The sequence below is a fragment of the Mus caroli genome, unplaced genomic scaffold (genome assembly GCF_978045245.1).
Source record: "Mus caroli unplaced genomic scaffold, Mus_caroli_1 scaffold_9, whole genome shotgun sequence".
In the NCBI taxonomy this organism is placed as follows: domain Eukaryota; kingdom Metazoa; phylum Chordata; class Mammalia; order Rodentia; family Muridae; genus Mus; species Mus caroli.
This window is the reverse complement of record NW_028227264.1, coordinates 18,230,369-18,254,109: the sequence shown is the minus strand read 5'-3', so window position 1 is coordinate 18,254,109 and position 23,741 is coordinate 18,230,369. Positions and strand designations below refer to the sequence as shown.

At 40.6% G+C, this 23,741-nt stretch overlaps 1 protein-coding gene across 4 annotated transcripts in view; it reads right to left on the bottom strand.

Annotated features, from left to right (window-relative positions):
* Ahi1 (Abelson helper integration site 1) overlaps positions 1-23,741 on the bottom strand; it is a 132,887-nt gene that overhangs the window by 87,425 nt on the left and 21,721 nt on the right. For all 4 annotated transcript variants that reach the window (XR_003837779.2, XM_021174724.3, XM_021174723.3 and 1 more), the window contains exons 10-15: positions 20,841-20,964; positions 18,312-18,541; positions 16,835-16,941; positions 14,153-14,271; positions 11,321-11,451; positions 9,060-9,200 (exon numbers count right to left, since the gene is read on the bottom strand). Coding sequence is in view for 3 of the 4 variants with exons in the window: in XM_021174724.3 (XP_021030383.1) it covers positions 9,060-9,200; positions 11,321-11,451; positions 14,153-14,271; positions 16,835-16,941; positions 18,312-18,541; positions 20,841-20,964 (852 nt within the window). In the remaining variant the exon portion in view is untranslated. The remainder of the gene's footprint in view (positions 1-9,059; positions 9,201-11,320; positions 11,452-14,152; positions 14,272-16,834; positions 16,942-18,311; positions 18,542-20,840; positions 20,965-23,741) is intronic.

The following is a 23,741-nucleotide window of genomic DNA, read 5'->3' as shown; positions in this document are numbered from 1 at the left end:
TGACAGAAGAGGCAAACAGGACCCGCAAAATTCATTCAGAAGATCAAAGCAGCAGGAAACCCACAGATACTCTAGAAAAGTCACCAAGGAATCAACCGTGTGCAGCTGATAGCGAACAAAGAAAAAAACAGTAGTAAAAATGCAAATAAAAATGCGATGCTGTTTTTACTGTCTGACTGACAGGTGTACTCCAAGACAGGTTTTCCTAATGAACAAAATGAGTAAGATAGGTATATACTTAATCATAACAACAGTTGTCCTATATTATTTAAATAAATTATCTGAGTGTGTGTGTGTGTGTGTGTGTGTGAGAGAGAGAGAGAGAGAGAGAGAGAGAGAGGAAGAAGAGAGAGAGAAAGAGAGAGAGAGAGGGGGGAAGGAGAGAGAGAGAGAGGAAGGAGAGAGAGAGAGAGGAAGGAGAGAGAGAGAGAGAGAGGAGAGAGAGAGAGAGAGAGAGGAAGGAGAGAGAGAGAGAGAGGAAGAAGAGAGAGAGAGGGGGGAAGAGAGAGAGAGGGGGGGAAGGAGAGAGAGAGAGGAAGGAGAGAGAGAGAGAGAGAGAGAGAGAGAGAGAGGAAGGAGAGAGAGAGAGAGAGAAAAGACAGACAGACAGACAGACAGATATGTAGCCTGGCTGTCCTGGAAACTTCCTATATAGGACAGAGAGGCCTCAAAGTCACAGAGATCTGCCCTCCTCTTGGATGCTGGGCTTAAAGGCACAAGACACCACACCAAGGTCTAGAATATTTAATGGGCATAAAACATTGGACTTTTAAAAGTAATAAATCATTTATGTGTATACCATCTGTAAAAATTATAGACTTTTGATATTCATACACAACTTCATCTATGTAAACAGAAGAGCCAGCCAATACCCAGCATTCTCTGCAGACTATGCTGGCCAAATCCAGAGGACAGAGCCCTGAGAGAAAGAAGGCCAAGGACTACCGCAACTGTCACTGACAAGCATTTCTCTGTAGCAATTATCTATTTCAGTGCAAAAGTCACCACTTCCTATAGGTTTGTGTGTGTGTGTGTGTGTGTGTGTGTATTTGACTCTAATGTTCTAGTATTTAATTTGGTCATATTTCTAGAGTGATACGAATATTTACTTCACCTTTAATTTTTCAAAGATAGCTTTAGAAAATAAGCGAGTGTAAAGATGTAGAAAAACACCTAAAGAAAAGTGTCCCATGGGCTGGAATCAGGAAGGTCTACCTCTACGGGGTGGGTGGGTTTCAGGCCGAGAAGTCAACAGAAAAACATATTCCATGATTTCTGTATTCTTCACATTGAAATTGTGCTACCAGCCTTTAGCTGCTTTCTTGCTGCAGGTAAAGCTGCATCTACAAACAGGCTGGCATGCTAATTTCCCAGATTTTCTGAGCTTTGTATTTGCAAACTACAATTTCCTCTAACTGAGTGAATGAGCAGTCAAGGACAGTCAAGAAACACATGTACTGGTGTCAGTAACAAGCTAACAGGACTTAACTATCTTTTCTCTTACAGTTTTGATTCAACTGTATTTTTAAAGTATTACAATACATTAAATATGTATTATGTTTTCTCTTTCAAAGAATTTTTAACTGGTAAAAACAGAAAAAGGCAGTGACAAAGTATGTTTCAAAGTATTAAGATATATTTTACAATGTATTGTGAATTATAATTGTGAATTAAAATATTCTAAATGGAGTAAAATAACAGAACTGCAAACTCTGGTGTTTGTTTCTATGGTGCCCTGTTAGCATTTTATACAAACTCTTGGACTCCAAGCAGTCAAATCAGCACCTTACTCTACTGTTAGCACCTCTAGTTCTATGAGGAGTTGCACATTTACAGTCTGTAGACATATTCACAAAGTGTACTAGACTACACTCGAAACAGAAACTGCTGGTAAGTTCTTCAGTTCCCCCACCCCCACCAGTAGATCTGCTTAAGACATATGCCTTTCTCACTGTAAAATAGTTGGTGATAGATGATTTTGGATTATCCTTCAAGCTGTATGCTTGTAACCATCTGCTGGTTACCACATTACTTTTAGGTTCTGGTTAGAGACCATGCTGTAATTAGACAGCCCTATTTCTGCATTGTATCATTTTTCTTCTTTATACCAATGTACTTTGTATGTTTAAAACTTAGGTCTGATCTAACCTGCTATGTTTAAAGCTCACAATTTTAATATTCTTATCCATACCCTTTCATCTCTTTCTGAGACATCCTTACATGCATGCATTATAGCAGGCTTGGAAAATACAGAGACTCCTTTTTGGGATTCCGACTTCTTGGAGCTGAACCAGTTACTGCAGGGAGCTAAGCTACACGGCAGAGGAATAGATGGGTCACGAACCTGCAGGTGGCAACTGTATTTGTTTGACTGTTTTGAAGCCTATCCCTACAAGCTGTCTGCAAATCCCCTGCAGGAGGTACTATTCCCTTCCTGCTGTCTTCCTAGCCACATGGCTCTCTTCAGCTGACCGTGAGTGGCATGCATTGCTACAGGAAAACCACTAGAACTCCCTGCTACAGCCTGGCTCATGGACTCTATTCATATCTAGCCTTCACATCTTGCTTTATGGTTTCAGTTATCATTACATAAAATATGGAGGTATAATAAATAAAGCATGTATAATTTTTATTTCACAGCTTAAAAAGCAGATGCATATAAAACTGGAAACTATGTGTTGAGGGTTGGGCAGATTGACAGTGTTTGTCAAGAGGCTCAGTCCCTCTGCAGATGCTCCTGCCATGCTGTTGTCTGTGTTGGGCTGTATCATTCCTTTAGAAAGCACATCTGTAAACATACAAAGGCCCTGCTGTTTCCACTCAAGGCCATCATGTACATGAAAATTTTCATATTTCCTTAGTCACTTAATGGATTATGTGAGAAACAGTAAATATTTTAGAATACAGGAAAGCAGTTTTGTCAGGCCTTCATCATCATGATAGCTTTAATTTATAATTTCTTATAATAGGGTAAAAATCAATATTTAAAACTCCATCCTACAATCAGTACTGCCTGTTATGGTGTGTTGGACTGTGAAAGGCAGTCTGTGTTCTGGTTGAGTGAAGCTTACTCCGGAGACCCAGTAGTAATTCTACAAGGGACGGAATAGTGAGCCACATTCCCAGACACAGGCACCTGACAACAGGAGTCCTCAACTCCATAATCCTGTGACTATTGTCACACAATGTCCCAAGCTCCTGGTATTCTGGCTACAGTCAGGTAAGCTCCTCCCCACAGTTACCTAGCCATAGCAAGGTAGCACAGCCCACTATAAAGGGGGTTGCTTGGCCCTTCCTCTCTTTTGCTTCTCTTACTTTCTCTCTAGCCTTCTTGTTCCTTCTCTCCCACTCCCTTCTCCCCTCTCTCCACGTGGCCATGGCCGGCCTCTACTTCTCTACCTGAAACCATAGACTGCCTCCTTTCATCTAGACTCGCAGTGCTGGAGCGATGGAATAAGGCCTTCCCCTAAGAGCCTCCTCTAATCTCCCTCAAGAAGGCCGTTCAGCATTTCCAGCTGCCAGGCTGGACCAAAGACTCTCACATGCGTGGGAACTACCTAGCGCCTTCTCCCCCTGCCCCTTCTCCCTTTGGCCCCAGGGCAGACTGAGCTGCCTCCAGTGCCCCCACCCATTCTCAGCTCTTCTATAGTATCCAGCGATGTCCTGCGATGCCCAGGAGCTAGAACCTGTCGACCCTGGCTTCCTTGAGGCCCAGGGACCCCGGACTGCTCCCTCTCCATCCCCGCAGACTGGGGTTCCGTGGCTTCCCACAGCCAAATGCCCACCCGGGCAGCATGGAGAGTGCACGGCAGATCCCCCGGTTCCCCGCATTTGTCCGCCTAGAGCCCCGGAGCTCTGGTGGGACGTGGGTCATTTCTCCCACCCCCTTTATTTCCCCACGACTGGCGCCCGACAATGGTGTAATTTGCTGAAAAGATAAAAATTATAATATCTGAATTGGACTTTTAATCACATATGGAAGACATTAAATGATACATATGCTGTGGGTATTAAATTTATATCACCTAGGTATTATCCTGTGAAGACATTAGTCAGACAGCCTGAAGTCAAATGGTAGTTTTACCCACAACTCTGTGACCTTAGGAGAGTTACTTCATTCTGTGGTGCCTTGGTTTCATCATCCATTAATAGTGACAATAATGAGATTTTTCTCAAGTATTTGGGAAGTATTCTGTAAGAAAGTACTTGATCTTAGCTATGGCTGCCACTGTTCTCAATAATCCCAAATTCCCTAGTGATGCCATCTTATATTTTCATAAAATTCAAGAAAGAACTCTTGGGCTGTGAGATGACTCAGCAGGTAAGAGTACTGACTGCTCTTCTGAAGGGCCTGAGTTCAAATCCCAGCAACCACATGGTGGCTCACAACCACCTGTAATGAGATCTAACGTTCTCTTCTGGGGTGTCTGAAGACAGCTGTAGTGTACTTATGGATAATAAATCTTTAAAAAAAAAAAGCAAAAAAGAAATAACTCTATTCTGTAAGAATTTTAATTCTTAATGCAAACACGTGCTGCACAAGCCTATGCTAAACACAGTACTTTATAAACACTATAGGCAATTGGCAACTTGAGAGATGGGGTCTCTTCTAGCACAGGCTAGCCTTGGAAGCTCTGTGTACCCAAGGATGACCTAGAAGTCATGATCCTCCTGTCTCTACCTTCCAAATACTGGGATTCCATGCATGTGCCTCCATGCTTGGCTGTAACAGAATTTTATGAACTTAAATGTGTCTATGTCCCTGAACTATGGGAGAGCATGCCACAGTGTGAAAAATAAAGCTACCAGCATGACAAAGCAGATCACTGGTCTATTTCTGAATAGATCTTTTCCAGATCACTGAGTTCCAGTTCTAAACTCCTTGTAGGTTGTCACTGTAGAAATGGCCTTTTAGTTTGACTAAAGGTTGTCTGGTGCTGTAATCACCTCTGTAAACAGGAGAAAGGACCAGCAATGAGCAGGTAAACTGAGTCTAACCCTTGGGTTTACAGCTCAAGTGAGCCTGGTGCAGAACAGGTGCTTGGAAAGGTCTGCACTGCCACAGAAAGGGACACTGCCACCTAGTGAGAACTCAGGCTCATTACCTGGGGTTAGCAATTTTAAGAGGTTGCCAGACTTGACTCTACTTAACATATTCAGTCATGTATGTCAGCATTCAGGCTAGGTGCTGATAATAAACAAGTGAACAAGCCTACATCTTTGCTTCCTACAAGGTATAAAAATACCACAAAAATTACATATTCCAGAGAAACTGATACTATAGAGAAAAGTTTTACCATTTGAAACCTAATATAGAAGGTCATTTGCTAATAAATTTAGAAGGCAAATAAGAGTATAAATTTTGGCTGAGCGATAGTGGTGAATGCCTTTAATCTTAGACAGAGGCAGGTGGATCTTTGAGTTCCAGGGTAGTCTGACCTATGGAGTGAGTTCCAAGATAGCCAGGGCTACAAAGAGAAGCCCTGCCTCAAATAAACAAAACAAAACACAAACAAACAAAACAAACAACAGTTCTCAGTGATTCAACTCCTAGATCCTGTAAAACTGTAAAAACATTTATGTCATAAAACCATAGTGAAAAATTTTAAACAGATATATTTATAGTGTTAATACATAGTGCTATTAGGTACTAATAATTCTTAAATGTGCAAAAACATCCTAGAGACATAAGTAGACAAACACTGTTTAATAACAGAATATTTATTGATAACAACGCCTGGCTTCATCGAGTTAATTCAGCAGAAACCGTTTCTCTGAGATGTACTTTGTTGTGGGAACCCTCAATGCACACTATTTGTGGTACGCTGTGACTAAACTTTGTATTACTAGATGATTAACCCTTTCAAAATCAGACAAATAAAACTGCCTTCTGAAAGTAAAAATTACACTTCTTACAAAAAAAAAAAAAAAAAAAAAAGCAAAACTTGAGTAGAACGAGGGACTCAAAGACCACAAGCTGAACATGCGCTTAGCAGGAGAGACCCTTGCTGACTCTCACAGATTCGGCTGGAACTGAAAGAGGGCTGATACATTTAGCTACCACTGTGGTCTCCCTTGTAGCTGATTTAACTTACAAAAAAAAAAAAGAACTTGCTTCTTTTTCCTTGAATATTTCAGAAGCTATTTTAAAAGTAACTTAGCTGTTCTGTTTCTTTTGAACTTTTTATCATTAAAACTCAGTAAAACCACATGTGAACTTCATTCTGAGAAAACACAGTTTGAGCAAAATATCCATGTGTTAAAAAATATAGGGCAAAACTGTAATAGGTTAATTAAACATTAAAATTTTTAATAAAAACCTAATGATTATTTGAACTACTGACTGTAGCCTATATTCAATGAGTAAAACCCTCAGAGACTAAAATAACTCTCATTTGTTTTGTACCTATTTTGTACCTATACCATTAAAAAAGAGTTGTGCCAAATTTTAGATGTCTTCAAGTTATTTTACCTCTTCCAAAGCTTCCCCTTTTTAAAAATAGGCAACAAAGAGTCTAGAAAATATGTTGAAACATTTTAAGCTTTAAACATTTTTTTGGCAAGGTATATATGCATTGTATCAAAAATGTTTTAAATGTGTTACATAAAATAAGTAATTCCATATTCTGTTATTCTCATATCATCATTTCTGAGATGCTCACCCAAATCCATGCTCCTGCATCTAAGACAATGTGGCTCTAACGTGCGTTAGCTGTATGTATTAAATGCAATACAGTTGGCCCGGTATGGCATCCGGGTTAGTAGATAAATGGAAAAGGCTGAGTAACAGTGTAAAGGGAGAAACATCATCTTCTCAACTCCACAGACAAGTGCTTGTGAGCACGGTAAAGTGTGGATTCCTGTACCCTGATTGGCTACTGGTAGATGAGCTTTATAAACACAAGTGTTAATTCTACTAGAGCTCCTTTCACGTCTCAAGGCTCCTTCACAGTCACCGTCTCATTCCTTGGAGCTCTGGATGAAAGGGTGGAGGGTCAGAAGGGCAGGGGGCATTAGCCAAGGTCCCTGAAGTGACCACAACAGGAACCCCAGCTCCATGCCACTGTCCAGCTAAAGCCACTTGCTCTTCTGAGTCAGAAAGCCCTTCTAGCAACAGGAAGCTACTGAAGGACAAGACAGAGCGGAACTTAGCTAATCTTTGCAGTGAAAATTTCAAAAGTCTAAAAGAAAGCAAATTATAAACTGAATGAAGATGGTTGTGAAATCTCCTAAGAGTCTGAGGCAATAACTGTGCTCTCTTTTCCTGGAGAAGAGTTCCAATTGTACAGTAATGGCCATAATTCTCCTTGTCTATGGGAAAACTAGAATGGGGCAAACAATTGTTTCAGGGTGCTCGTTACAATGAGACAAGACTGGGCACTGACTGAAGAACTCATTCACCCCTCTCAGTAACAGATGCAGTAGCATCTCTGCCAACAGCTGCTAATGAATGGAAATGGCAGGCATTGCCTGGCAACTCTATCACTAGCAACAGCATCTTATAAACTTGAGTATAAGTTGCAGAAATCATTTCGTCTCTATAAAGATCATTAAGATAAACCTTCTTTTTCTGCATTCTTTAAGATAATTCACTGGAAAATGCGTAATACATTCTGTACCATGAACATTTATGATAGCTCAATTGTCTAATCACATCTATCAGAGCATTAGATAAGCCAAGATGTAGTGATTTAATAAATTTAGCTTTGTTATTCCATTGAAGTATTTGTTCATAGCTATATTACTATAACATATACAGATGTATGCTGACATGTATATAAATAGCATGCACATATGCTATGCTAGCTTAAAAAAATACTGAATCATGTTATGTCATAATCAACTAAAGCAAAGAAACTAATAAAGATCTTATATTTTTATACAACTAATATATGAAGGTTATAAAATATTGTTTTTGAGAAAGATTGAACAACTAGAAAAGAAAAATACTAATTTCAGAATAGAAAATAAGTATTTAAGAAGCAAGATAAACCCCAATTATTTTCAGAATGCATCTTAATTCCTAAAAAAGTAGATCCAAAGTTTTATCATCCTTGTTGATTTTAGAATGGTAGGCATATGGAATGGATTTCCTGGCCAGACTCCATTTTCATCACAGTTAAAAATCTGTCTATCTCTTATATTAAATTTTCCTAACTAAAATTTACCAAAGCTATTTGCTTAAAAAAATAAAATCACAGAATATGAAATTAGGTTAAACCAGCTTGCTGTCTTGTAATCCTAAAACTCAGGAGCCAGAAACAAGAGGGCCACCTTAAGTTCAAGGCTCCCTAAACTTACAAAATGCATTCAAAGCTAGCCTGAGCTACAGAGACCCTGTCTCAAAACAAAACAAAACAAAACAAGTCAAAACACATAAATAGAAACCTCCAAACCAAACAAATCTCCTAACATACAAATAAGACCCAAATAACAAAACAACTCACTATGCAACTAAAACATTTTTAAAGTTCATATTTTGTGAACCACTTAAATTAAGTTGATACAGTCCTAATTCTATATGGACTTCATTTATTTATTTTGATTCCAACACAGTACAGCCATGCGTTTTCTTTTTAAGACAGGTTTTTATATAGCCTAAGGTAGGTTTCAAACCAACACACAACAGAGGATAATCTAAACTTCTGACACTCCCGTTTCCACTGTGAGCCTAGGAAGTGGGCGCTTACACTAGGTTTACGCTAGGCCTACCATAGGCATGCAGCACCATATCCAGTTCCATATCCAGTGGTGTTGGTAGTCAAAGGCAAGGCTCCATGCATGCTAGCTAGGTCAGTACTTTATCAAGTGATCTCTAAGGCAGCCTCCTTATGTGCACTTTTGCTAACATCTAAATTCCATGCTCATAATGCATAGAAAAGAATGAAATGTTCAAACATCCTAGAAAGAACCTATGTCATCTTGTGGGCTCTTTCATATAATATATTCAAAAAGGCTATGTTACTTGAAATAATTATTAATAGATTTTACAGTGCTCCTGCTTCCTGGCCCATTATAAATGTAAACATTACTTCATTTACATCAAGTAGTGGACTTACCCTGGAAATCATAAATATAAAGAAGAATCGGCTCGCTCTGCCCAAAGGCACAGAAGGCAACCATATTCTCCAGTGGGTGGTAAGAGATGTCTCGGATCGTGGACTTGAATGGCAGGTCAGAGTACATTGCCACTTGTTCTCCTGAGGAAAAGAAAGGCAGCAACTGTACGACAGCACACGCTTCTCATCCAAGGGTGCTCTGTATCCTCACTACAGCACACACTTCTCATCCAAGGGTGCTCTGTATCCTCACTACAGCACACACTTCTCATCCAAGGGTGCTCTGCATCCTCACTACAGCACACGCTTCTCATCCAAGGGTGCTCTGTATCCTCACTACAGCACACAGTTCTCATCCAAGGGTGCTCTGCATCCTCACTACAGCACACACTTCTCATCCAAGGGTGCTCTGCATCCTCACTACAGCACACACTTCTCATCCAAGGGTGCTCTGCATCCTCACTACAGCACACACTTCTCATCCAAGGGTGCTCTGTATCCTCACTACAGCACACGCTTCTCATCCAAGGGTGCTCTGTATCCTCACTACAGCACACGCTTCTCATCCAAGGGTGCTCTGCATCCTCACTACAGCACACGCTTCTCATCCAAGGGTGCTCTGTATCCTCACTACAGCACACGCTTCTCATCCAAGGGTGCTCTGCATCCTCACTACAGCACACGCTTCTCATCCAAGGGTGCTCTGTATCCTCACTACAGCACACACTTCTCATCCAAGGGTGTTCTGCATCCTCACTACAGCACACGCTTCTCATCCAAGGGTGCTCTGCATCCTCACTACAGCACACACTTCTCATCCAAGGGTGTTCTGTATCCTCACTACAGCACACGCTTCTCATCCAAGGGTGCTCTGTATCCTCGTGAAGATATTTGGAGCAATGACGAGGCTTCCATTATTTACATGAAACAAATACTTCTAGGTATTTGAGTGCCACTGTGATGGATAATTATCTGCACTTTGTATTCTGCTGGCTTCTTTGTAGGTTTAGCTCACTCACTTCAATGTTTTGTGGAATAAAATACATAGGAAGTGTTCTGATGGAAATGGAGGTGTGTGTGTGACTGAGAAAAGTGTGCAAATTGTAGCTAACAAAGAATTTGGCAAAACTGGGGAGGAATTATAAACTCATAATTGAGGAAACTCAGGGGAGCTAGGGCTCAATTTTTCTATTTTATTTTTTTCTCTTGGAGGCTGAGGTGCTAACTGCTTGAAAAGCTGCTAGAAGATGCCACCAGCGGATGTCATCAGAAGTCGTCTAAGGCATCAGAGATTTTCACAGGAACATTTCATTACCAATCAAACCATATCACTCATGTTGACCATGTATCTATATAGCTACAGCTCAGCTTATAATTTTCTATATCTTGTGTTACAGTACTCATAAGGTACTTTTCAAGCATCTTCAGTACCTCATAGGCTTTGAGAAAATAAATCTTGATATATAATGTGAAATTCTAAATTCACAACAATATTCAAACAATCAAGAACAAATGTAATATATACTTAGACTACAGCTGAATTTTATCAAAAGCTATCTGTATGTATCTGTGTAAAATGGTCCCTCATGGACTCAAGTGTTTGCACACTTGGTCTCCAGCTGGTCTTAGGCTGTGGATCCTTCCTGGAGGTGGAGGAGTACACCACTAACATGGGCCTTCAAGTTGTCTAGTGGTCCAATGTCTGCATGTGTTTGTGCGTGCGTGCGTGTGTGCATGTGTGTATGTATGTGTGTACGTGCATGCGCATGCCTGCAGACTCACTGGTCTAAGAGTTCCTGGTGCTCTTCTACCTCTGCTTCCCATTTTGTCACAGGAATCTGGGACAAAGTAGGTGTCACGACTTCTTGGTGTCCATGTTTCTGGAGGTTCAAACTCACATCCCCACACTTACTTGGCAAAAGGTTATTTTCTCAACTAAACTGTCTCCTCGGCCCCACTCTCTGCTTTCAAATTGCCAATACGATATGAACAGCAGCTTCTTGCTACTGCCATCATGCGCCCCTTGCCATGATGGAGTATATCCCTGGAATGTTAAGAAAAAAGTACACCCTTCCTTCCGTAAACTGCTTCTTGTCAAGTATTTTGTCAGAGTAACGAGGAAAGTTACTAATGATTTTAAAACATGTAGTTAAAAACACAAAGTCAGAATTTTTCATAAAATACCAAAAGTGTAGTTGTCACATACGCTGAACTTTCCAACCCATTCACCAAAGGACGTTTCACAATCAATGAGCACTTGCCTGTCTCTGGGTTCCAAACGTATACTATCCCATCCTCACTCCCAGAAAAGAGCAGAGTCCCGCACGGCGTCAAGGTGCTATGGATCTTCTCACGGTAATTTGCTGCACCCACAAATTTCCTGGCTGCCAATCTATATAAACAAACCAAAAAAAAATGCAAATACAACCCAACTTAACTACTTAAAGGACTAGAGGGAAAGAAATGTTATTTTTTGAATTTGAGTTAGTATCGTTTTGAGACTATATGATATGGTAAACATTCTGTGATGGATAGTCAACAAACAAGAGCTGATTCTATGCTTCTTTCTAATTAATGTGCTACACCTCTTTCCTCTGCTGAACTATAATAAAACTATTCTTACTATTATAAAAGTAAATAATTGGTAATACAAAATTAATATGTAGACTTTCTCACTTAGCAACAGCTGACATTGCCTCAGCGCTCACAATCTTAAGATAAGAGACCAGATACACTGCTCTGTAATCTGCTTTTTCACTCAACCAAAAAGTCATCAACAATGGGTTTCTGTGTCAGAGAACACAGAATACACTTTAATTTCAATGGGCTCATGCCATTGTCTAACTGTATCTTACAAAATGTTCTATTGTTGGATAACATTTAGTGTATATCTTACTTTCTCCTATCAATCTTGGTGTGTGTGTGTGTATTAACATTTTTGGTTTAGATTTCCAGATTTTGAGTTACTGAGTAAAACATTTATGGAGTCCTGTTAGGCTGTGGGTGTAGGGGAAGACGGGGGAGGGAGAGAGCCCACGTCCAGCCAGAGTTCCTGTTCTCTGGGCAGGCAGATGTGGGAGGACTGCTGGACATTTTCCACTCGGCCCCAGGTGGGCTTCTGGCTGTGTGAAGCCACTGGACCCTACTCGATGGGGGATGGACTAGGGGCAGCCCCCGATACCAGGGGCCTTGGGGTAACACTCTCAGCCCTGGAGATACGGGAGAGAGGGCAGAGGGAGAGAGGTTCCCATGTAGGCAAGAGTCCTAAGTCTGGTCTGTGGCTGGAGCACAGGAAGGCTTTCTATCAGGAGGTTAGACACAGCTCATTAGGAGAAAGCCTATCCCATCATCCAAGCACAGCGGGCCTTGATGAACAGAGACAGTCTATGGTTTTAGCGCTGTATTATAGAAAGGCAGGGAGAAAGAGAAAAGGTAGAAAGAGAGAGAGAGACTGGCCATAGCCAAGAGGAGAGAAGGGGGAAAAGGAGAGAGAGAAGAAAGGCTAGAGAGTAAAGGGTTAGAGAGAGAGCTCGAGGAGAAAGAGAGGTGGGGCCAAGCAGCCACTCTTATAGTGGGCTTGTTATCTTGTTGTTGCTAGGTAACTGGGGAGGAGTTTAGCCTGAAGGTCAGAAGCTTGGGACATTGTGTAAGTGACTAAAAGCCACGCTTCTCCTGTGGGGGCTGTGGGGGCTGTGGGGGCTGTGGGGGCTGTGGGGGCTGTGGGGGCTGTGGGGGCTGTGGGGGCTGTGGGGGCTGTGGGGGCTGTGGGGGCTGTGGGGGCTGTGGGGGTAGTAACTTCGACAGGAGCCAGGGGTCCAGGAGACATGAGGGAACGCCTTCTGTCCCATGTAGGTAGGAATTACCACCACCAGGGTTCTACCTCAGATCGACTGGAGACCAGACTGTCTGTGCATAGCCCATTGCCCCACAGAATCCCTTACTAACTAGCTCATCCCTCCAAAACCCCTTATGGATACAGTGTATTATTTCTCCCATCTGTGGAAAGGGGAAGGGGTAGAAAAAGCAGCATTTGATGTCTAAGCAGCCCTCCTCTGGAGCCCAGGTAAAAAGGGAATAACTTGGCCACCTTATGCAGCCTTAGTTTCTCTTTTAAAAACTTCCCTCCTGGTATTCCTTGTCAAGAAACCTATGCTCGGGCTGCCTACTATCTTGAACACTTATCCCGCTCAGAGTTTTATTTCATTTTCTACTCTACTGAGAGTAGAAACCTCCATCTTATCCAAAGTCTATCCATCCTTCAAGACCGATTCACATGCCAGTATTTCAACACAGCCTTTAATAGAATTATAACTGTCAGCTTTCTTGTTGCTGTCATATATATATATAGTAACTATGCCATGCATTTATATTTATTAAGATACACATATTGAGAGCTGGCTTATCTACTTGGCACGCCATGGATACTATGCAGAAAAGAGAATATTCAGATTCTTGAGCTATTATAGAAACACTGAAGGGTTAATGGCACAAAAATGGTATGTATAGAATCAGTCATACAGACTGATGTGTGAACTTCTAAATACAGTAGGAAACCCAGGAAATAGTTTCTCTTGTTTCAGATAGAATTGTAACACCAACCAAAAGTATACTTAAGCAGTGCACACTGCCTTTGCCAAACTCTGCTTGCCTTCTATAGTAAGGAATTTCCCACCCTTTCTTTTGTTAAAGTAAAAGACAAAGACACATTAGCCAAGACATGCCTCCTTCAGTTATATATATACATACTGTAGTCTAGGTCCTTCAGTTATATATATACATACAGTTATATACATTCAGTTATATATATATATATAGTCTAGGTCAGTACCAAAGCATGAGCGTCTGCTTTTCATTGTGAAAATAGAAACCACTGATTCATTTCAGCTTCAGAGCTACTCAAATAGTGTCAAGTATTTCTCTGTTGTGGGGCTGTCCTAGCACCCGATTGTCACTCATCAGACGTAAGAAGCAACAGAATGATCTCTACAAATGGTGTGCCTAGGGCCACACTGCCAACTCAAAATCACGGCTGCATTTTATAAGCATAAAAGAAGCAACGGAAGCCCTTCTCCTGTTCCTGCTAAGACACTTACATCCGCAGATCCATAATCCTCAGAGTACTGTCTTTGGTGTGGATTAACAAACGCTTTCCATTGGGATGAACCTCCAGGTAACTTATTGGAACTCCCCTGAATTCAGTTTCCTTAATTTCCTAAAATGGTGAGGGAAAAAAAAAAAAGGTCAAACTGTTGCCTTTGACATGTTCAGTGTTATATGCTACACGATTTATAGAGGACAAATTCATTTTCAAATGTCAGTTCTCATTGAGAGCAGAGCCTGACTACACAACACCAGCACTTGGGAAGTGGGAGCAGGATTACCATGAGTTTGAGGCAGACAGGAAGGTTCAGGTTACCATGGGCAACAGTATACCAGCATTTCTCAACAAAATAAAATAAAATTTAGAATGATACAAAACTTTCAAGTCTACTACACTGAATATTTTAACATTAGCAAGAAGAATTTTTAGCAACTTCAATTTAGATTTAAAAAATAAAAATGGCAAATTGCATTTTTGTGTTATTTAGTGTTGTAGTTAATTATTGTGTGTTTTGTGTATTATTCACTTTCTCAAATGATAGCAATTCTTAAAAAGAAGTACTTCACATACATTTTCTCACATTGCCCTGTCTGTTTATATCATGATAGAAAAACTTAAATATTTTATAAATTCAAAACTGACTCAACAAGGTTTAGTCAGAGTTGACTCTTTCCTCATAGACTTCCTTTGCCTTGAGAATGTATGCTCCAGGCATAACATCTGCATTATACTACTTAGATTATAATCATTTTTGGAAAGTTTGACTCCATTCCTTCTTGTTGCCTTTTTAGTTATTTGCAGCAGCTAGTGAGGATAAGTAACTCACAGTGTCATTTAAGATACCAGCACTGAGAACCAACCTGCAGGAACCTCGAGTGAGAACTACCCTTACACAATGCAATAAAATCAATTTATAGTGGATAAAATACACTTAAGCAAGACCAGAAACCATACGGCTGTTAGCAACAGAGGGGACATTGCTGAGCATTGGCCTTCACAATATTTGGGGGAAGACAGGTCGATACCAAAAACTTAGGCCACAAAAGTATTCATAAAGTAGAGTTCATTAAACTAAAAGACAGCTGGACTGGAACCTAAGCAACAGCTCAACGGACTACAGTGGGTTCATTTAGAAAGTAATCTTCACAGTGGACTACAGGGGGCGCACTGAGAAAGCAATCTGCATCTCATCTACCCAAAAAGAGATCAATCCCTAAACACACAAGCTCAGTACCAGGAAAACAAATAATGTGGCTAAAGAAATGGGGAAAAGACTGAATAGACAGCTCCACAAAGGACAATAAAGTGGCTGAAGATACATGAACGGCCGTTCAACATCAGTAGGCATTAAGGAGTGCACCCATTCATCCCCCATCTCTTCTCTTTCCTCTCTAATATTATTCATCCCTTCAAACAAAAAGATTTTTATTTGCCACAGCAGGGATGGTCCTGGAAGACATGTTAAATACTTATATGTGGAATCTAAGAGTTAAATGTATACGAAATTCTGAGTTGTGGGGGAAACAGGAAGCTGTAGGTCAGAACATACAGTCAACAGTTCATCATTCAGCAAGTAATATGAAGTCTACATGTAATGAAATTGTACTGAACCCTGTAAACTATACAGAGTTCAGGTTCTCTCGTCACAAACAATCAAAAGGGCAATGTAACATGACGTGATGGTAAGTTGACTCACTACAGTAACATTTACTAAATATGTGTATGCTCACAACCACGCTATAACCTTTAATGGACACAATAAAACTATTAAAAAGTGATTACCAATGATCCCTTTTGGGATTGTCACAAGGGAGAAAAAACTGAAAATCTAAAAAGCCTTAGGAGTCAGAGGTATAAGTGCCTTGCTAAGCAGAGCTGTCTCCCCAAATAAGCTGGCTTAAAGTCCAAAGAGTCAAAGGGAAATCCCTTAACCCAGGGCGAGACTCTGAATCAGCTCCCTCTCACCCAAGCTTCCGAGTTTTCACCTAGAGGTTTTCCTCTAGCAGACCTAGGCCTAGGCTGGCTGAGTCCTACAGCAGCGGGCAAGCAGACCTAGGCCTAACAGCAGTTCCAGGTATAAACTACAGCAGTACAGTGCAACATATAACAAAAGCTCAATCTTACCAATTCATTTACACTACAAAAATTATAAAAATAAAACTGCAGAATTGCTTATAGACCATACTACCCTATCCCAGAAGGAAGTGGTCTTTGTTTGTTTCTCTCGGATGGAGTAGTTACTATGATTAGGTAACAGTCCTACCATATCCACATTACTCTGACAGCACAGACACTGTTGTTAGTGTCGGTACTCGATTGAAGAGAATATGCAGGAAACACATAGTTACAGGTGGTAATGGGATATATGTGTTATTTTAATGTGAGTTTCAGCTGCTGCCATGCTACAGATTGGTCCTCAGAAGACCACAAATGAGGTGAGGTTGTAGCTTAGTGGAGAGCCATTGCCTACCAATGGTCCACCAGTCCCTCTCAGAATCACTAACTCCCGACTGTGGTCAGCAGGAGGGTATGAGGTGGGCTTCTGTACCGAGAGAAGCTTAAGTTTTCAAAGGACAAACTTGGATGTCCTTATGGTCTTTTAAATGTCCGTCCTGTGGTCGATTCTCCTGCAGTTCCTCCATGAAGCCTCGGGGTATGAAATGTGGCTCTGTACCTTATTTATCGTCCAGTGGCGCACAGAGTGTTGCACATCATTCACTTTGACGTACGTGTCCCAGACAACAATGACGCCGATGCAGTCTCCTGAGTACATGTGGTGACCTGGTAAAAACAGCAAGAACTCACTCAAGAACGCCACAGAAGTTACATACACACACACACACACACACACACACACACACACACATATGTGTGTGTGTGTGTGTATATAAAGGTATGTATATGTGTATATATATATATATGGTATGACATTGGGGGAAGCCACAACCTAGGCAGTCACAGCATTGAAATGTCAATGAAGGGTTTTTCAATTTGGAAGTTAAAAAGTAAAATGCACACTATATTCCAATTATCTTTAAGTAAATTCTTCACTTTAAAAAGCATTTTGGATAACATTTCCATTTGTCATGTATCTGAATGTAAAAAGAAATGAGCAATGTAGTCTGCATGTCTAGCACCCATACACTCATATTCCAAATTATTTGAGGTACCCAACGTGTATCTGTATCCATTATTATTATTAGCCTCTGTAGTTGTTTATACTCCAAGAAAATACATGCTCTAATATACATTGTAAACACAGTCATAGTGACTATTAAACTTGAAATGATCAGAGAATTAAAAAAAAATCATAAGTAATGAGTGTTAACACATTTTTAAAAACTGAATGGGACCCAGAAAACATACAGGTTCAACCTCATGACCATGTGAGAGTAAATTACACATCACTGCTAACAAATACAGCTTTTAGAACTGTGGATTTAATAGTTTACAAATTAGCTTACACAGTTCATGAATACTGCCATATATTAGAATACTCATTCTAATTCTGAGAAAGACAAAAGAAAAGTATATTTTTCATTTGTTAGAATCTCTAAAGTTGAAGTAAGTATATTGCAGTGTTATTTTTCTCTAAATATTATTTTATATACTTATAGCTGCAGCTGTCATGTCTAATCTCTGAAATAATAAAAATGACAAGTTAATAGATGAATTTCTTTATATTCTTACCCAATAAAAACCTGTTTTATTTTAAAATGTCACTTGTATTATTTAAATGCTGAGATCCTTTAATTATTTGCAAATTCCCTCTGTATGTATTTTTAAAACTATATCCAGCATGTGTATTTACATTCTTTTGGACTTTCCCCATCCCTTTACATCATTATTAATATGTTCTTAAAGTAAATTACTAAAAGTAATAATCACCAATGCACATAAATGTACTTATGAAATGCAGCCCATGAGACCTTAGAGCAAAGGACGCGACTGACCACAAACACCAGGGACTTCAAAATTTACAGTTAACAGAGCACTCCCACTGTCAGATCTACCCCATTGCTTCAAACTATGAATAACTTTAAATATTCACAAATATGAATACAGCAAATCTCTCACAAGCACCAACTACTAGAGAAGGGAAACAATTCTTCAGGGAAGTACTCTTGGTTAGAGCACGCTCTGTGATATACCTTCATCGTCAAAACAGATGGAGTTGACAAAGCTCTTGTGCACATCCAACTGGCGCACTAATATGGCAGTATCCTCCCTTGCATCAATTTTCCAAATCCTTATCATAGAGTCGTAGCATCCTGTAACCACCAGCTCCCGTGTGGCTGGGTGGAATTTAGCCGTGTAGACGAAGGAGGGGTGAGGTAAGACTCTGAACGTGCTCGTGCTATTGATTTCATTCTTCCAAACCCTGGAAAAGGAGAGAAAGGAGCATTCTTCTGGAAGTACAGAATGTTCTCCAACCATCTTTAGGAGAACATAGCCAGTAAATCCTAGGTAAGCAAATGCCAAGGAAACTACTGTAAGTGAGTGTTTATAGAAACCATGATGATGATCGCATGAGATGGTATTGGGTTATCTCACTTTTCTTTTACAAATCATTTTTCATGAAATATATTTTATCTAAAACTGTAATCTATACTGAAAAACTAAAACTTATTTGTACTTGGACATAATCTACTTTTAAAACTATTTTTTATATTGAGCAACTATACAGTGAATAGTTGATAAAATACTTTTTAGCATAATATATATTACAAAGTAGAGACGGGGGCTGGAGAGATGGCTAGGTTACAAATACTGGCTGCTCTTGCAGAAGACCCAGGCTAAGTTCTCAGAACCCACATGGTGGCTTATAACCATCACATGGTGGTTCCAGGGGATCTAAGAAACCTTCTCTGATCTCTGCAGGCACCAGGCCTGCATGTGGTGAACATACACACACATTCAGGTAAAACACTCAAGCACATAATTAAGCACCCACACATAAATAAATAACTTTAAAAGACATGATGAAACTTTTCTTTCTTTTTTTGTTTTTGTTTTTGTTTTTGTTTTTTTGGTTTTTCAAGACAGGGTTTTTCTGTAGTCCTGGCTGTCCTGGAACTCACTTCATAGACCAGGCTGGCCACAAACTCAGAAATCCGCCTGCCTCTGCCTCCCGAGTGCTGGTATTAAAGGTGTGTGCCACCACGCCGAGCTCAATGAAACTTTTCATAATTTTTCTACTAGGCTGTATGGACTGGTTCTGAAAATGTTTCCTAGTGGAGGCCAAGAGGATTAGCGAGTCTAGTAACTTTTTATTTGTATTTCAAAGTCTAAATAATTAATGTACATGTAGGTCCTAAACACTTAAACATCATAATTAAACAACTGATTTCCTTTTTAAACATTGTCTGTGTGCCCATGTGCACACATGTGGCGACCAAAGCATGACACTGATGCCTTCCTCAATCTACGAACTTTATTTTCTGAGATAGAAGCTCATTGACGGTCTAGAAAGGTTGTCCAGAAACCTCCAGAGAGCCTTTTGTCTTCTGTTCCTGCAGGGTGTGCTGCATGCCTGGCTTCTGTGGACAGGGTTGAGGATCTGAACTCAGAACCTGTGTTTGTGCTCTCATGCATAGCCTGCTCTATTTGATTAAGAGAACTCCGTTATTTTGGCGGAAAACAAGCTTTTTCCTATATTAAGCACTGTCTTTGTGCTTGCCACTCCATTTCTTTTTCAAATGTCTGTGTGCATGTGTAAAACAGGCGAAATCGGGCAATGTATACTAGCTGTGTAACTATAGGTCAAGGGGTATTTTATATGATGGATTAGGTGACTAAAATCAAAAGAGCATATTTGTATTGGTAATTTATAGTTGATTTATAAGTTACTGCCTAAGACTTATGTAGCAACTTCTAAATAAAAGAAAAAATATAGTCAGCTATTCAATAGAGACATTTTGAGTTTTCTAGCAGCTGATTAAAATATACGTTGACCACTAAAAGAGCAAGCTAATATAAAAGACAGATTTCGATGAGCATGTGCTGCATGAGATACAGCTGAAATGAAGATAACAAAATTGCTAGTTTGAAAGGAAAAAAGGGGATGTGAATAGAGTTTAAATCTTAGCTTTTAAGGCATTCTATTGAGTCACGTGTGGTGGCCATGCCTACAATCCCTGTACACAGGAGGCAGCAGCAGAAAGAGTGTACATTTGAGGTTAGCCTGGGCTACAAGTAAGACTGTGGGAAAAAACTTGAATAATCATACAATAAATGAAATATTGTATCGTAAAACAATAAATTGAATGGAGATAACACGGACTTTGTGAAAACACAAATATTTACAATTTGTAACACTCTGGGGTGCGTAACTGAGTATCCACTTGGTTTACTCTGACCAATGAATTCAAGCCCCCATGTCAAGCCTATAATGAAGACAGAATCCTCACATACATACAGGACAAACCTCAAACATTTAACCTTCTGCAAGATATTAATTAGCAGCTTACATATAATCACTGAAAGACAGCAAGAGCCAGAAATGATACATATTACACAAATAAGAGATATAACTTGCCATAAGTTTTACTGTTGTTAACGTGTCAGTGTGCACGGTGCACAGCTATGCTGTCAGGGGCATATGTGTCTCTTTATATTCTCGTACCTTTCCTCGATGGCAAACAGCATTTGCGGTAAGTTCTTCCTGAACACATACTAACCTGGCAGTGCCGTCAGAGGATGAAGTAACGAGATAGCGATCGTCTTTTGACCAGTCGAGATCATAAATGATATTGAGGTGGCCACACAATTCTCTCATAAAACGTCCAGAAGGAATTTCATATACTAATAAAAATATTTAAAAATTAAATTTCTAAGAGATCTTTAATTCAACAAATATATAAACATACAACTTATAGTAATTTAGATAAAAATTAAGTACTATCTGTAAAATTAAAGCCAAAAATACTTGTAATATTAACACAATTTCAAAATACACTCAAGATCTGTTTTTATTTGTTTTAATTTTAAGTTTACAGAATATTTTATAATGTGCTATATGTTGACAATATTCTTTAATGTACTCTCAGTTGCTCACATTGTGAGAATCCCAAAAGAACTTTTCATAATTTATTAGCAAGAAATAAATAAAAATTTATATTGTACTTCATTTTAAGTACTTAACAACTTACATGTTGGTGGTTCATGAATAAGGTATTACTTCCTTCTAAAAAAATCAAATTCTAAAAAGTTCTGGATGTAATGAGAAAGGCAACTGTTCCATTGTGAGGAAGAGCATAGTGGGGTGTGCAGCGAGTGAACTTGACAGATAGACAGACAGACAGAGCATGGTGAACAGTATTAGGGCTCAAGAAACTGAACTAACCAGTATCCCCCAGAGCTTGTGTCTCTAGCTGCATATGTAGCAGAAGATGGCCTGGTTGGCCATCATTGGGAAGAGAGGCCCCTTGGTCTAGCAAACTTTATATGCCCCAGTACAGGGGAAAGCCAGGGCCAAGAAGTGGGAGTGAGTGGGTAGGGGCGCAGGGCGGGGGGAGGGTATAGGGGACTTTCAGGATAGCATTTGAAATGTAAATGAAGAAAATATCTAATAATAATAATAATAAAGAAACTGTGTAGGATGGCTAATAAGAACAGGGCCAAGTCTCTACTCCCACCTAGTGGTCATATCAACAGCGCTTTAACCAAGTGAGGACTTTGGGAATCTAGTCCACCTGTAAGAGGGAAGAGCAACCAACCTTAGCGCCACAGAACTCTGGGAATTACCTGGCAATGCTCACTTGCTGGGGAGCACTTTCCTGAGAAAAGGTCTGACTCCCGGTACAGACATCAGCTTTGTGTTGCTACAACTGTCTAGTTCCTCCTCCCTACACACTCACGCAGCCTTACAAACAGTGAAACTCACAAGTCCAGAAACTACTCAGTGAGGCAGGATAGGTCTAGAGCTCTGGACTCCCTGAAAACTTCAGTTCCAAAGACTTTACCCGATTTCATGACCTGCCAGATCTACAACAGGACCCAAGGCTTGCTTAGCATGGCTTTGTGTGCTTCAGGCGAAGCATCCTGATTCTAGTGTGCATTTGAGCAGCCAGTGGCAGCAGCTGGGGATAAGAGGCTTACTCAAAGAACACAATATCTAAACCAGATTCAAAATACTGCTGAGAATCTAGGTTCCCCACACATGTATGTAAAGGCTATGTGCATAACTGAGACAAACCTGGAGGGATTTATCTTTATGTAGGGGACACAAAGACGCTCACCACAAAGAAGAAGAAAAGGCTTGGAGAGCTTTACATTGTGAGCTGAAGAACTGAGACAATATCCCACGATAGTGCTCCCTGGCATATCTCAGGACAGTGCTCCCTGGCATATCTCAGGACAGTGCTCCCTGGCATATCTCAGGACAGTGCTCCCTGGCATATCTCAGGACAGTGCTCCCTGGCATATCTCAGGACAGTGCTCCCTGGCATATCTCAGGACAGTGCTCCCTGGCATATCTCAGGACAGTGCTCCCTGGCATATCCCACAACAGTGCTCCCTGGCATATCCCACAACAGTGCTCCCTGGCATATCTCAGGATAGTGCTCCCTGGCATATCCCACAACAGTGCTCCCTGGCATATCCCACAACAGTGCTCCCTGGTGACGAGGATTAGCAGACCCATGCAAAGTGCTAATACCAACTGGCACAGTCTAGAATGGCACAGTCTACAAAAGACTGATAACCTAGCGGACAATAAAGACTTTACAGACATCATCTAGGAGACTGACTGCACAAGCAGAGCAGGAACTAAGCTCAGGTGGCTGATGGAGAACACGGGGAACAGCTACACTGTACCACATCATCTCAAATACCCAGCTCTCAACAGAAAGCTGTGCCGTGGAAAGAGGCAAACAAACAGGAAAGTACAGCTTTCTGCAGGAAGGCAAACCAGCTGTCTGAAAGTGTGCATACAGAAAACGCAGCAGCCAGCCCAGTTCTCTTCCTTCTCCACACGATCATTAACCTATCGTTATCAGTATGGTCAAAGACCTAAAAAAACCTAAAGGGCTAAAGCATAAGAACGACTCCTCACCAAGAGAGAAAACATCTGCAAATAAAAACGAACCCAAAGGAGGCTTTAGAGCAGGAAAGCGCGCCAGCTGAACTACAGAAGGCAGGAGAGTGGCCTAGCACCAGCCTGAGCTGGCAGAGGAACGGCCAACTCAGTCGGCCAACTGAGACTATCTGGTTTGAGGGACAGACAGAGAATGAAGACAAACGAGTAAGTGACAGAGATCCACTGGACAAGACGACGTCACAAAGGGGTGTGGTGGTCCTCAGAGACAAGAGGAGCAAGGCCATAGGATAATAAATGAGAGTCCTGAAATTCACGAAAGGCAGTAATCTGCACACTGAACAGGCTTGGTGGAATCGCAGTCGGACATGCTGTACTCAAACACTGCAAAGCCAGAAGAAACAGTGGCTCTGTTGTACTTTCTGAGATCTAACCAGTAAGCAGATTAAGTCTCTGATGGTTTAGGCATGTAACAGCATTTAGCATAGACGGATTGGGACAAGAGTAGTCTGTCCATTACCCAGAAGCAAAAACTGAGCCTTGC